Source organism: Mus musculus, chromosome 14, assembly GCF_000001635.26.
Source record: "Mus musculus strain C57BL/6J chromosome 14, GRCm38.p6 C57BL/6J".
NCBI classification, from domain to species: domain Eukaryota; kingdom Metazoa; phylum Chordata; class Mammalia; order Rodentia; family Muridae; genus Mus; species Mus musculus.
Genome location: NC_000080.6, coordinates 97,829,393 through 97,844,971, shown reverse-complemented (window position 1 = coordinate 97,844,971; position 15,579 = coordinate 97,829,393). Strand labels below are relative to the sequence as shown.

Sequence of the window (15,579 nt, the reverse complement as noted above, 5' to 3'; positions counted from 1 at the left end):
ATTACATAAATTCATTCTTTTTAATAGCTGAGTAGTACTCCATTGTATAAATGTATCACATTTTCTGTATCCATTCCTCTGTTGAGGGACATCTGGGTTCTTTCCAGCTTCTGTCTATTATAAATAAGGCTGCTATGAACATATTGGAGCATGTGTCCTTCATCAAAGATTTTTTATTTTTCTACTTTCACACTAATGTTTCATATTTTGCAAAGCACCTTTGCATATATAATCTAGTTGGATTAAAGCTTAATCCTTTGATTTTGATCTAATCATTGTTATAATTAGCCAAATGTGTTTCATATGATGTAAGATGGTTTTTATCACTATAAAATTTGATAAAACTTGGTAACATAGGGACCAGAACTCACTTTCTGGACCTACAATTTTATTTCTATGAATTTACCTGTATCATATATAGGGCTGTGATCTCTTTTATTTTATTTAATTTTTTAAAAAGTGTAGTATGGGACTGGGGAGATAGTGTAGTGTTTAAGAGTATATTGCTTTTGCAGAGGACCTGGTTCAATTTCCAGGAGGAAGGCTGGGTAGCATGCATTCTGTTAAAACTCAGCACCCGGGGCATCTGACAGCTCTTCTGATCTACGCCGACTAGGTCATAAATCTGGGAATAATTTTCAATTATTTATATGAGCACCTTCATTTAATTTGTAAGTTGTTCATGATCTTATTTTTAGTTCAATAATACTTCTATTGAAATATTTGGTTGCTTACAGTAATGTATTAAAGCAACAAAAATGCATATTATCATAAAATGTATTCACTTTTTAATAGAAAATAGCATATTCTCTTACAATCTTGCTCAGCACTTTGTTTTTTCACATTACCACTACATTTAAAGTTTACATGCAAACTCCCTTTTTTAAATCTTGGAATGGGCAGTTTAATAAACCATTCCAGATCAGCATAGCCACACACATACCTGCCCCTCACCCTCCCACACACACTTGAGAGAATGTGTAGTTCAAACCCAAAGGGACTGGTTATGAGAATAACAACTGAATTAGATTTTATTAACAGGAAAGAAAACATTTTAAAAGTAGAGGCCCATTATTATTTTAAACAACATTGTTCCTTAGGATATCCTGCTAACTTGTTACGTGTGATAAGATTAAAGAGGAAAGGGGCTTGTCTTTTCGGGGCATCAATCTTCCTGATGGCCTCTCAGTAAGAAACGGCCTAAAGTTTGAGTGGAATCTGGGGTTCAGGTGATAAGGAAAACTAAAAAAACCAATGTTTTCATCCTCTATGATATAATTGAAATGTTTTTCTTTTCCATTTGTAAGTTCAATTTCTATTATCCTGATTAAATAATGATAAAATTGCCAGTGTATTTATTGTGTAATTATTCAGATTTCAATCAGTAATTTTTTCCGAGCATTAAAATGAAATGACTTGTTAAACTGTAGCATGTGCCTTTCCATTTTCCAATAATGCTTAGAAGTTAATAACTTCTTTTTAAAATTTAAATATAATAACCTAATAGGTAACCAGCATGCTGTGGCATCTAGCACATGCTGAGTACCAGAATCATTTAAGTGTTACTACAGTATTTCTTAGTATCTGCCTTCCGGCACATCACCTCCTTCAGAATGCATCTGCATGTGTCTTCTCCTTTTGCAAATCTCGCTTGCCTTTTTCTCTTGAGGTTACAAGCCATTGGACTTAGGTTACATTCTACAGAAGAAAAATCTCATCTTAAGTGTGTGAGATACATCTGTGTGTGTGTCAGGGGTGGGGGTGGGGGAATTTTCCAGATAAAATAACATGACAAATATGGACACATGAATTGATGACCACCATTCAAACCACAGCAGGAGTAAAAAAGATTCCCTTACACAAGTCTTGAAATTTCTGGTCATTTACAGCCAGGTACAAAAACCTTTTGATAAAGGGCATAATAATCCGCAAATTAGAAACCTAGCCAGCCAATTGTCGTTTATGGACAATCTCTTACACACTTTGCAGGTATATCCAATGCAAATCCAATCTGTAAATCTGTGTTCCTCTTCCCTCCCACTTTGAAGTTAACAGAGTCTATGTGGTGCTCAGACTACCACATGTTCTGGCCTCCAACTTTTGCTTTAATCTTCTGAGAACATTTTACATGTCAAAGTTCATTTTTTTTTTAATTCGAAGAGAGAAAACCATGGCCTTATATGCATGAAGGAGGCAGTAAAGTGGCTTCTATGATACCAGGTTCCATGAGGTGACAGTATTGTTTCAGATAGCAGCATAACCCAAATGAATACATATATTTTTGGTTTATTTTATCTCTAAGTAATTTGCTTTATTTTTCTATAAGAAAAGTATGTATTAAACTTAAAAAAAAACCTTCTCTTTCTATTTTAAGCTGTTCTGCCTAAAATTTATAGAAAATGATAGTTTATTCTCATGTATGAGACTAGGTGAATTTGCAAAAGTAATATGCATGCACACATATGCTTTCACATGTATGCAAAAGAGTCTTAATCACTGACTGGGATGAGCAGTGGCTAATTAAGTTACAATAATTAAGTTAAAGTGCTTTACCAACTCTAAAAATTAGACATTTATTGCCTGGAATAGGTCACTCCAGTCTATGTGAACTTCATAATGTTTTTACCCTGGAACTTTTTCTTCCAACTCTATCATGGTGTGCATTGCTTCGCTAATTAACAGCGCATGAATGTCGGTATGTTGGTGATTTAAGGTTTTGGCTCTCAACTGCTAAGCACAGTCAAGTATAACTGCATTGAAATTAAAACAAATAATTATGGGTAATAGAAAATATGAAAAACTGTGTGTATAAATAAATTTGGTTCTCATATTTTGCACAGTCTATCAAAATTATGAAGTCGTAGGTGCTAACAGGAAAAATCCTCAGGTGGTCATCAGACTCTCTGCCTTTCTTCAAAAGACAAGCAATTACTATCCCCATGATCTATTAAGGCACATTTTCCTTACCATGTGACAGCTAAGGTGAAACTGATCAAAAAATATTGCTCCCCTTTCTTAAACAATGACACATGAACATAGATGTTTAATAAGTGCCTTTTCAGAACCATTATAAGAAAACACTAGCAGCCTTGGTCCAGAAAAGTAATTTATGACAGCAAGGTAAATGGTGTCCAAAATTGCCTTACAGATATTAGCCATGGGGTAGCACGACACAAGCCTTTCTCTACCCTAGGTGAAAGCTCTGATAAAATGAGGCATCTTGAGTTCGGGCTTAGTTGCTTATTGTTTCTGCTTCAAGTACATGCTGATTGAGATCTTCTGTCAGTGAGTTAACAGAGGCAGTGGAAGGAGAAATTGCAGAAGAGTTAGTGAGCGTTATAGGAACATAGTCAATAGGACATCTTCTGTCTCTCACATCCCTCCCTAGCTTCGTCTTATTTGGTTCATTGACTAAAAGTCTGGAATGGTGAGGTATATCATTTACTATGTTCTGACATTAATGAAGATAATAAGGTACGGCACCTTCTGTGATATCCCTGAGAGAGAGACAGAGAGAGAGAGAGAGAGAGAGAGAGAGAGAGAGAGAGAGAGAGAGAGAGAGAGAGAGAGAGAGAGAGAGAGAGAGATTTGGACAAGTTGCTGTGTGAAAAGGTACTGTAGGATAAAATAAAAGAATTATTGAGAATAGTGAAATCAAATTATAAGCAAAACTCAAGTATGCTGGAATTTTTAGCCATTTGTAGAATTGAGAGATAGTATCAGGGCTAAGCAAATATATTGTGCTGATTAATTTTCTTAGTGTGAAATACTAAAATATTTTAAAATAGAGATTACTGCCCTAAGTAAAACTTCTGTATGATTAAGCCACCAATACTTTCCACTTCCTTTGAAAGTATTTAAGTGTTTAAATCAAATAATAAAGAGCAAAATGAAAACTCTTTCAAATAAAAAGAAAGAGTACTTGTGTTTGGTTGTTACTCTGAGTTGCCTAAATTTTGAAGAATATGGAACCATGGAAAGAAATGAAAATTTACTTCAGAAGGGTAATAGGATTTCCATTATACTGTGCTGGAAGTTACATTTTTTTTATTGCTTTTTTTTTCAGTTTCCTTTTTATGTGAAAACACTGGTTGTTTAAGTTTTTAAAATACATTTTTTAGCTAATGAGAGTGATTATTTTAATTGTAACTTAGAAACAATACTTTTGGATTCCAGCCTTCCTGTTTAGATACTTTAAAAAAAATGAAGAAGACAGGAGAGAAATAAAAGCAAAAGGAGGTTTCACTTGTAGATTCTTCATTAATCTTATTAAGACTATGTTTGGATGATAGAAAGGAAGGGTTAATTGAGAAGAAAACATCCTGACAGACAAAACATTTCTCTTGTATAAAGCTTTAGAAATACTCTATTGTCAATCCAAACAGAACAAACTAAAATGAGATAATTGGGAAGGCGCCCATAAAGTCAGCCTGAATATATTATCACAACTATATATGAGATAATATTTGTTTTAAAAAGATTCTATGGCACTGTAAACTCAGTCTCATTAGAGACTGCATTTAAAAGGCTTATAAAGTTACTCATTAATGTTATCTTGTTGTATCTCCACAGCTTTTTCATTAAAGAAAATTCAGCAGAAAGCATTTTCTCCTGATAGCAGGAACCAATTTGCAATAAATGTTCTGGAAACCACTGGGGAAGCCATTACTGAGGTCTAATAAAAACAGACAAGCGTAACTTGTTCTATATTTTTGTTTCAATCACATACAGATGAGACCCCACTTTCCACACCAACCGCAAGAGACAGCATCGACAAACTTTCTCTAACTGGGCATGGACAACCACTACCTCCCGGCTTCCCATCTCCCTTTCTGTTTCCTGATGGCCTGTCCTCCATAGAGACTCTTCTCACTAACATACAGGTAGGTTTCTTTTCACTGTGTGTGAAAGGAGCATGAAACACAAACACATGAGAATTAGTTTTCTAAAATACAAACTATTTCAAATAATTATCTTGAGACTGTCTGATCAATGGTATTAAACATTTCTACACAACATTAAATTTTAGCTGTCTACGCTAGCCAAATTCTTATAGAAATACACAACAAATACTTCATAAAGGTCCACAAAACTGATGTGAGCACTTATGAACCCCCCCCCACAAACTTTCTCTTTATTGCCAAATAATGGGACCAATTTAAGTATATAAATTTGTCTGACTTACCAAATGACAGCATACAAGTTCTAGTAAATATTTAGATATTTTTAAACGTCTGGCCTTCCAGTGAGGAAATAACATGTTTAGTCATTTTAAATATGTCTAACATAGAAGATTACTAAATAATCGCTTCTTTCATAAATAAGTTTGTTTCAGTTAGTAAGGACTCTTCAAAGAATAGACTTCAAAAAGCCATAGAAATGTTTCTACGGATTTCCTATGTGGCCCTCAGGATGTATATTTTACGTACAGTACATTATGAATCAAAAATACTTAGAGTTAACAATAACATAGTGCAGGGAGCCAAGATAATAAAAGTGTTTGGGATAGAAGAAAGCATAGTTTTCTTGCCACGCATGAAGGGATCATGTGGACCCCAGATGGAGCTTTCCCCATCTTAGGAGGAGCTTGAAGAAGACATGCTGTCAGCCTTGCACTCTATCCTCTGTTATATTTTCTTAAACACATTTCCTACCATATTAAACTTTGCCCCAGTAGAAACGTAATTAATTTTATTTACCTCTCCAAGGACATAACAGGAGGCCTTTAATGTAACATATCTTCTCATCTATTAATATGGCATTTTTAATATGAATGTAATTAGAATTGCAAGAACTGTATTCAACATTAAGGTTTTTATATTTTGGTAATTGAAAAAAAGTCATCAGTCCAAAGTCATTTCTATCATGGCCAAATTAGTGGTTATATCTGAAAGTAAACGTGAGACACTTTCCCTGAAATTTTACCCATATTACAAGTAATGGGTGTGGTTGGGTGAGTGTGTGGGTGGGAAGCACTCTCTCAGAAGTAAAGGGGAGGGGGTGGAGAAGAGGGAGAAGGGAAGGGGATGGGAGATGTTTAGAGCATAAATAAATGAAATAATTTAATAAAAGAAAGAGACAGGGAGATGGTGACAGAAAGACAGAGACAGAGAGAGTCAGTGAGAGAGCGAGAGTGAGACAGAGTCAGAGACAGAGAGAGACAGCAAGATTGTGACAGAGAGATAGAGACAGAAAGTGGGAGAGAAGAGGGAGAGAGCAAGCAAGAGAGTGGGAACAAGAGTCAGAGAGAGACAACAGAGAGACAGAAAAACAGACACTGAATGAAAGGCAGACAGACACTGAGAGGGACAGGGGAAGACAGAGACAGACAGACAGACAGACAAAGAGACACACAGAAGGAAAAGAGACAAATTTGGGTGTGCAGATAAGGGGGTAGATCTGGGAGAAGGGAGGGTAGGGGTGAATATGATTTAAAAAGATGTAAAATTCTCAAGGAACTAATAAATTAAGAAAAGTAGAGAACAGTATTTTATTCTATGTATAACTCCATATTAAGCTAACTTTGAACAGTCTAACTTGATTTGAATTTCAGCACCAAATAAAATCCAGTTTGTGTTACAAAGCTTCTTATTCCTCTGAGGAACGGCTGCACTCTAGGCCTGAAGACTGTGCTAACATTCACAGCTCTAAGTCAAGTATTGATAGTTAGGACGTATCCATCCATCCCCCCACAGGATGCTATGAGTACTTAGTCTATGCATGCATTCCCATAACTTCTAACTAAGTATTTATTTTAGAAAGAAAGAGAAAATCAAACATACATATTTTAGGCAAATTAAATATTTAAGTATTTAAGTATTCTAAACCTGCTTTCTTTTTCAAACATATGCCCCGAGGACATAGCTTAGAAAAATTACCTATAGGGTGATACGCAAAACAAGCTAAAGTATTAATTTTTAGGTTTTATTGATTGAGATCTGGAACTATTAAAGCTAGATAATCAATTTAAAATTCCTTAATTAAAAATTATATGTATTTACATTAGTCTTAGCATGTCTATATAGACATAGGTGTTATATGCCTATAAATATTTAAAACACCCTCATGTACACATTCATGAACATATGTATACATAAAGTAAAAATAAAAAAATAAAATCAGAGTTCCAAACACAGAGAAACAAATACAAATGCATACTTATAATCATATATGTGTGTGTGTGTGTGTGTTTGTGTGTGTGTGCTGATTTTTTGATGATTTAAAGTAAGTTTGTAAGACACCACAGTTGCTAACTCTTATTATTGGCCCATTTATTGAATAATGGCATTATCCAAGGTGTCATATAAAATGCTTAAACAATCATGATCCGGGCTTATTAGGTATAGAATATGAATATGTTTGCTGTCTCAATTTTAATTTGGGTAATTACAATCTGCCCACCTCAATTTTTGTCTTCAGGTCCAAGTATGTATAATTGAGTTCTCTGCTTTCTGTATCAGAACTGTAACACACTCATATAGTCAGCTTAATCTTCTATGGTTATCTGGAAAGTTCCTTGTTGCCATGAAGAGTAATTTCCCAAATTCCTTTAAAATATTGTTTATAGCATCGTTTTCAATGCAAGTGATTTTACAGTATAGTATTTGTTAACAACTTTTAATAATTAAATCTGTGATGATTGCTACAGATGTGTCCTCCACAATATCATTTTAATGGTTTCCATCTCTTTCTACTTTAGAAGTAAGACTTATGGAAAATGTATTTGCATGTAAAAATTGAACACTCATTAAAATATTTTATTAATGCTTTAAGAATTCAGGACATAGAAGAGTTGTAGAGTTTGATTTATATCACTTGAGAATTTTATAAACTAAAAGTGAAAATGAAAATACCCAAAAATGAATAACAGTAATTAATGCTAAGGGAGGAATAAAATTTCATTCCGTTTCTTTTTTTAGAACTTGTATTTTTACATGGTACTTTGGTATATTTAGTATGCACATATTTCACCACAGCTTTCTGTTTGTGTAGTCCCTGGACAGATTACAAGGCAGTTTAATATGAGGAAATAAATGTTTTAGAGTCAAATACTTGGATGGGACACCTTCAAATATTGGCTGAAAATAGAGTACACTCAATAGGATTCTAATCTTAAATCACTAAACATTAAGTCTTAGAACTGACAGTGTAATTACTTGTGTCTTTTTTACCCCCAAACCAGTGTATACAGTGAAAATGCAAATTCACTGTAGAATGAACAGAAGTGAAGCTAGTGAAGCAGTTCAGTGGGAAGGGCACTTCTGACTTACACATAATAGAGTTTAAGTTTAGATTCATAAGTAAAAGTTGAAATAAAAGAGAGGATGAAGACAGTGCATTTAGTTATAGATAAAGTTATTTCTAAAGATACTTATATTAAAGGGTATTGACAGAAAGAGGGTTCATGGTGGTTTGTGTGCAGAGAGAAGTTTAAAAAATGGCATTGGTTCAGTGGTAGAGTGTTTGGCTTACCTAGCATGTTCAAGGCCCCATGTTCAATCTTCCAGTGTCACCAAAAATAACACCAGTAAATCAGAAATTAACCAATGAAGAAAATCCTAAAAGAGATGGTAGAAGGAGAAAAGGACAGCCCCAATTTTATTTACTCTGGTTTAATCATTAAATATAACACAACTATGGCGTTTGGGAAGCACTTTGCGTTTGAGTGTGAGAGGAAATACAAGGAAATAGAACTCGCCTAAGTATCACGACTGAGAAACTCTCATTATCCATCTTCGAACCAGCATCATCATAGCACACAACTGTTTTACGTTGCCTTTTATATTCTGTGAAAAAATGAAGAGCTTGTTTACTTGCCTTATTTATATAAAGTTTATTTAAACCTATCTAGAAAATAACATTATAACCAAAGCCTGGCTAGGTTAAAGTTGCCAATATTGGTATTACATCCTTTATGATTATGTAATGTGATTTTCTTTCCTTTTTTCCTCATACAATTTTGGGCAAGACTGAAGTAAAAATAATGCTAAAGTATACCCAGGATTCTGAACACCACCGTGATGGTAACAACAACGACAGTTCAAATCCTGGACTATATATCTTATTGGCTAAACATTATTTACAGTAGCAACAATACTATGATCAGTACTAGTAAGAAAATATAGTGTGCCAATTGCAATGGTTCTATACAGTTTAAAATACTGATGTTAAAATTTTGTACATGTGGTTGTGAGTAAAGGAGGGGGTTGTCATGGTGCACACCTGGAGGTCAGCAAGGAACTTACAATTGGTTCTTTCCTTCCTTCCATCATTTGTGTCTGGAAACTGAACTTAGTTCATCAGACTTGACCGCTAGGCCCTATATCCCCTGCCACCTAACCACATACCGTTCTATTTTACAATGATTCTCCTACATCTTTGGATATAATGGCTGTGCATATAAGGATAGTGAGGTAGATATGGGAATAGTGATTTCAGAGCACTGGCTGACTTACTATAAGCACACATGACTCACAAGGTGTGCTTAAACACAGAAGGGATATTTCATAGGAAGAACGTCATTGATCAACTTTGGGAAACTCTGTAATATTAGACTGAGAAGAGATTTAATAATACTTCTGTCATAGATCATTACTTCGTGCTGTCATTTTTTCTTTCTATTGTCAAAAGTCTGGTTTTCAGGACTTTCACATAGATGATGCTCTGACCTAAAGCCCTAGACTACTAAGGTCTTAGGTGAATCTCTGAGCCCTCTGGACCTTTCTCTTTTAAGTTTTAATATTTTGTTGGGCAAAAGAATTGCTTCTAGTCTTCCTCAGATGGGAAGTTTTACTCATTTTCTCTATGGCACATTATTTGGTAGAAATTTTATGTCACTTTCAAAAACAAATTTGAATATAACACAAAAGTAGAATAGAATAAGGAAACTTTTACTCATGGAGAGAGCTGGTGTGTCTAAAACTTGGTATTCATATGAGAATTTCTGGAAGTCCTCTCATGTGCTGCCTGAATTGTAGAAACTGTAGTAACACTGTTAAGCTCACTGCAGTCACCCACCTCGGCAATTTTATGAGGTGGTTTACCTTCTGTGGGGGAAAAGAAAGAAGAGAAAATATTTTAGCTAATAAGAATTTCTATGATCATGAACATCAATCATAAACATTGTGAAAATAAATCTGTGGACAACCAACCATTCATTGTCTTACCATTGTTGTGCCTCAGAATAAACCTCAACTCTATTTCCTTAGAGCCATCACCCAAATTCAGTGTTATGAGAATACAAAGACCCTTTAGAGGAAAAAAAATTCATGCTTGAAACCTTCCCCTCTTAACTGTGGTATAAAATGTCATAGCACTGGGCAGATATAGTCCTTCCATGTGAGACCACATGGTTACTGTGAACTTCTGCACACCACCTACTTGGAACTGCAACAGAATTTACACAAATTTGAGAATATTGGGACGGAGAGTCAAATGGTGTCTTAAGAGCATGTAGATGTTGCGAACACTGCTTGGTGTTGCTTTTTTCCAGTCTCCCGTTGCACTGATCTTGAATTAGCAGTCTGTATTTACATTGTTATGCACAGACTTACTGCTGGTGATACCTTACCATTGAGTATGGGTGAGTCTGGTCCTTATGCAGACTTTAGTTCACACTGGACTCCTACTGATGTGCTTAAATTTAAAGTCTACATTTTAAATAGTTATATATAGTCTCTATTGAGCATAAGATCCTAAAAGCTAATGTTTTTCAGACACAATCAAAACACCATTGGCTACAGTTATCAATAACTGTAACAAAAGGATAAAGTAAATGTTAATGCTCCAAGCAACTTCATCCTTTACAAACTGATATTAATAATAAAATCACACATATTAGAGCTTAACATTAGTCAAGTGTTTATTTGTAATGATTATTTCATATTTAAGAACACCAAAATATTGTGTCTTGTCACACAAGGACAATAATAGTTTAATAGTAATTTATTTTAAACAGCTACTGATAATACAACCAATCAACACATTAAGTGGTGCCAACATTGGCATCTTGCTAAATAATCTCTAGACATTGCAGTGAGAGTACATCTTTCAAAGATAAGTCAACAAGAGCAATCAGAGCAGAAAATTAGAATTTGGTATCTTAGAATTAAAATACAGCTAAACTAAAGTTTTAATTGGGGTGATCTAAAAGGGCACTTGATGTAATGATCTCTTTCATTTGTTACTAATTGTTTGTTCCTGGTGCAGAAGAAACATATACAGGAATGTTACTGAATTCAGTTAAGATGTCAGTTTCCTTAGAAGCTGTGTTTTATTATTAAGCAACCAGAGAGTGGGAGTGAAAGAGCTGCTACATAGAAAAAGAATTAAGCCAGAAAACTCTAGGTCGAACATAGCACACAATAATTATATATATAATGGTTTTGAGTGCATTAAGAGTTACGCTGTTCTGCTGGAGACAGACTATCTGTCTATATTCTCGTTCAAGTCAAGCCAAAGTTGAAATTCCTGGTTCAAAGTTTTCATACTAACTTAAAAAAAAAGTTGAATCCTTGAGAATGTCTAGCAATGGCATTAAATTCCACCTCCTGTGTAATTTCAATAGCAAATTTCAGACTGGCACATTCACAGACCATGACAAAATACTTTATACTCCAAATATAGCATTTTGCATTGCTGAATTCATGGTGATAGAATTTTTAACTGCAATTTTCAGTAATAACTTTGGACCTAAATAACTTCTCTGACAAAGCACACAGGATTTTTTTTTTAATATGTCGACTGTGTGCTCACATTTTACATTTAAAATATGAAGGAACAGCTAAATTTGATGAAAATTATACATCAGAAAAGTACATATCCCTATGATCAGTTGTAAGGCTAAGTAAGTTTTGTTTTCACTAAACTCTTACTTGCCTGTGACATTCTCTCCTAATATTATTCTCAGATTATTAAAGTACTTTTAAGGTTTTCATAAAGATGACTGATAGCTAATCTTTTGTTCTAGATGCCTTAATTATATTATGATCTCAAAAATATAGCAGAATGATCATTTTAATTTTTGAGTATTTTAATATTTTATGGGCATGGTTTGGGTTATTGGAGACTGAGTGCTAAATGGTAACAAATATCCTTGCCTTTGTCAAAAACTTACATTATCATGGAAGAGGGATGATATAAACCAGTGAATACATAGATATCTAGTAATATTACTTAATTGTGAACCTAATCATAATGATCAAGAAGGGCTAACAACATCTGCATGAAGGGCATTTCTGGTTGGATGATTAGAGAAGTCTTCTGAATTGTAGCTTTAGGCAAAGGTAAAGTAAAATGGGGGTGTGAGCCGTGTGAAGTTATAGAGGGAAGAGAAAGCTTCCTCCAGCAGACACAGATAGCTTGAAGTGAGGAACACAATGAAAGACAGCTTTTGTAGGGAACAAAATAAAGGGAGGTCCTGGGGAGAAGTTGGGGAGGAAAAGGGACCTATCATCTGGCCAGAGTTCCTGTGCTCTGGGCAGGTGGATGCAGGCAGAGTTGCTAGACACTTTTCCACTCAGCCCAGGGTGAGCATGCCTGACCCACACAGCGGGGGACCCCGAGGCCATACCCTGTAGCCCTGGGGTTATTGGAGAGAGGGAATAGGGAAAGAGGTTCCCAACACTGGTGAGAGTGTTGCAGTGGATCTTGATGGAGCAGAGACACTCTGGTTTAGGAGCTTTATTGAAGAGAGAGAGGGAGAGGGAGAGGGAGAGGGAGAGGGAGAGGGAGAGGGAGAGGGAGAGGGAGAGGGAGAGGGAGAGGGAGAGAAGGCTAGAGTGAAAGAGAGAGAAAGAGGGAGAGAGGAGAGGAAAGAAGAAGACAATGAGAAAGAGGAGAGAGAAGTGAGAGAAGTGAGAGGTAAAGGAACAAAGGAGTAAGAGCAAGAGAGCAAGGTGGGGGCCTAAAAGCCCCTTTTATGGACTTTATTGTTGCTAGGTAACTGGAGAGGAGTTTAGCCTGAAGGTCAGAAGCGTGGGCCATTGCTTTTACATGACTACCTACCATGCTTCTCTTGTGCAGGTTGTGGGAGGTGGTAATTTAGGCAGGGGCCAGAGTTACAGGATCATGAGGGAACGCCTACCATGTCATGAAGGTGAATTATGACCATCAGGGTTCAGACTTCAGCTCAACTGGAGACCAGCCTGCAATTCCCTACAAGTTTTAGAGGGTGTGTCCTTGTTGGGGAATGGTTGCATGAATTTGAAGATGCTGTCAGCCTACCAGGCCACGCTGGATGGCTCCTGTAGAACTGTTGCCTGCAACTTTTCCCATTTGTATTTTATAGTATGCTTTGGTGTGACACTTATTATCTTTTTCAAAAGCTAAATAGTCTACTTCAAACCAATGAACCCACATACCATAAATACTTGTCTTTCTAAATAGTTTAATTAGACTTAGAAGGTTTTCTAGTTTGTTTTAATTGTTGTATTTATGCATTTGTGTTTGCAGGAATTGAATACATCCAAATAACTAACAAAATGGGTTTTATACCAAAATATCCTTATGCTGAATACCTTCTTTGTCCAGGGCCTCTTGAAAGTTGCCATAGACAATGCCAGAGCTCAAGAAAAGCAGGTCCAACTGGAAAAAACAGAGCTGAAGATGGATTTTTTAAGAGAAAGAGAACTAAGAGAAACACTGGAGAAGCAGCTGGCCATGGAACAAAAGAACAGAGGTACCTGGGAAAGTCCACACAATTCCAAAAGTTTAAGTGAAATATTTGACATAAAAATACTGTTCTGTGTTTGGTTGCTTACTTTAATTTTTGCTACGTTGCCTGTAACAAAGCTCAGAATAGTACTTGATTCCCAAGTCTGTTGTATTTATGAATGTTCAAAGTCCATACTATCTTCTGTTTTCTACCTCAGGATTGGGTATATCTATCCATATCATTGATCATATAGTTTTCCTTGCTTATAGGGTTTAATGAATTCATATTCCTTACGATAAGAATGGGCTCTGATAAGATGAGAACTCTGAAGAAGAATGTTGTGTTCACTCACAGTTGCTCTTTGAAAAACCTCAGGAGTTAAAGTCATAAAACTAAAATAGAAAAGACTGATTATTCAAGCAAAACAGGTTTGGTGAGATACTTATCAACTGACATGGAAGCTTGATGAATATCTGAGCAAATGACTGAAGTTAAGTGTTTGTACGATTTTCCTTCTGAATGCTTCATTTTCATTCAACAAGGTCAAGTACATAAAGTACAGATCAAAGTGAATTCTTATTGGATAAAAATAATGGCATTATTGATCTGCAAATTGTTTCTTTTACAATATTTTACTGGTCATCGATAAATAATTTTGAAGGTCATTCATATTTGTGTATTTATTTTTTACATGAATTTGACGATGACAGCCAATCTCTCCTTCGATTCAGCTACATGATTTCACAAGATCTGTAGAAAAGGTTGATTTCTCTTTCCTTAATTTTATAAGTATCCATTATAGATTCTTCAACTGTCCACCTTTCATCTTTGAGGTGGTCATTTAAAGATCATTGTTTCTGTTTTAGAATTTCCACAGTTATTGCATTAGTTGTTATAAATCAATATCTAGTAGGTTTCTGAACTCAGCTTTTTAGAGACATCATCATACATCACATAACACTCATTCAGTATATAACATGGTATAAAATAATGAGTATGCATAGATTTAAGAACTAAAATAATTCAAGCATGATAATAGATGTGTGTGAAGTGAATGAGGATGTTTGAGCAAAGAGGTGAATCTGTGGAACCATTTTTGATGAGAGAGCCATGTTTCTACCGTTTTTCTAGCCTGAAGAAGATTCATATAAGATTAAATGATAGGCCGTAGCATTTCTAAAATAACCTTTGGAGACTGGCAAGTCTAGTAAGACCAAGTTTTACCTTCAGTATTATTCCTCTAACCACTAGAGGGCAAAACATCCACAGATCACACCTTGAATCTCCTCCCATTTAATTAACTTCCAACAGTAAGCTGAAAATAATAATTATTCATACTTACCCACTATAAATGTATCTACTTATAAGTGTGTTATCCTGCAGACAACTGGTTCAATCTTATTTCAGGCAACCATATAGGAGGAAATTAAATGGTAAATGGCTCAGTGCTGCGTATTCATGTTTCATGATCATGTGCTCTTTATAAACTTGTTTCAAAACTACTAGATCTTTTCATGGATAAATACTAATATAACATTTGGAAAAAGAAACTACAAGTACAGTAAAATAAAAATATTATTTCATTCTTAAAGAAAATTAGCATTATTTTGAATCAGTGCCAATTATTTCATAGATAACAATGTAGTCAATGCCCATTAGGGGTAAAATTATTTGAGATATATGATACAAAAGCCAATGAGCTCAAGGGTTAATGGGCTGCCATCAAGGTAGACCGAATGGTGATACAAATGAGACATGGGGAATAGAAACTGAGACTAAATATTTACTAGAAGACTTTCCTACCTTTACATGCCTATTAAATATGAAATTAAGTAAATGCATTGCTCTTCAGTGGGTAGCAAGACACAGAGCCGTTTCCCTTTATAGCTCAAAGATTAAATTTGTCACAGTGATGTCAAACATCC

General features: G+C 35.2%; 1 protein-coding gene across 2 annotated transcripts in view; it reads left to right on the top strand.

Moving 5' to 3' along the window:
* Dach1 (dachshund family transcription factor 1) overlaps positions 1–15,579 on the top strand; it is a 382,920-nt gene that overhangs the window by 324,794 nt on the left and 42,547 nt on the right. For both annotated transcript variants that reach the window (NM_001038610.2, NM_007826.3), the window contains 2 exons: positions 4,732–4,883; positions 13,531–13,678. In NM_001038610.2, the coding sequence (NP_001033699.1) occupies positions 4,732–4,883; positions 13,531–13,678 (300 nt within the window). The remainder of the gene's footprint in view (positions 1–4,731; positions 4,884–13,530; positions 13,679–15,579) is intronic.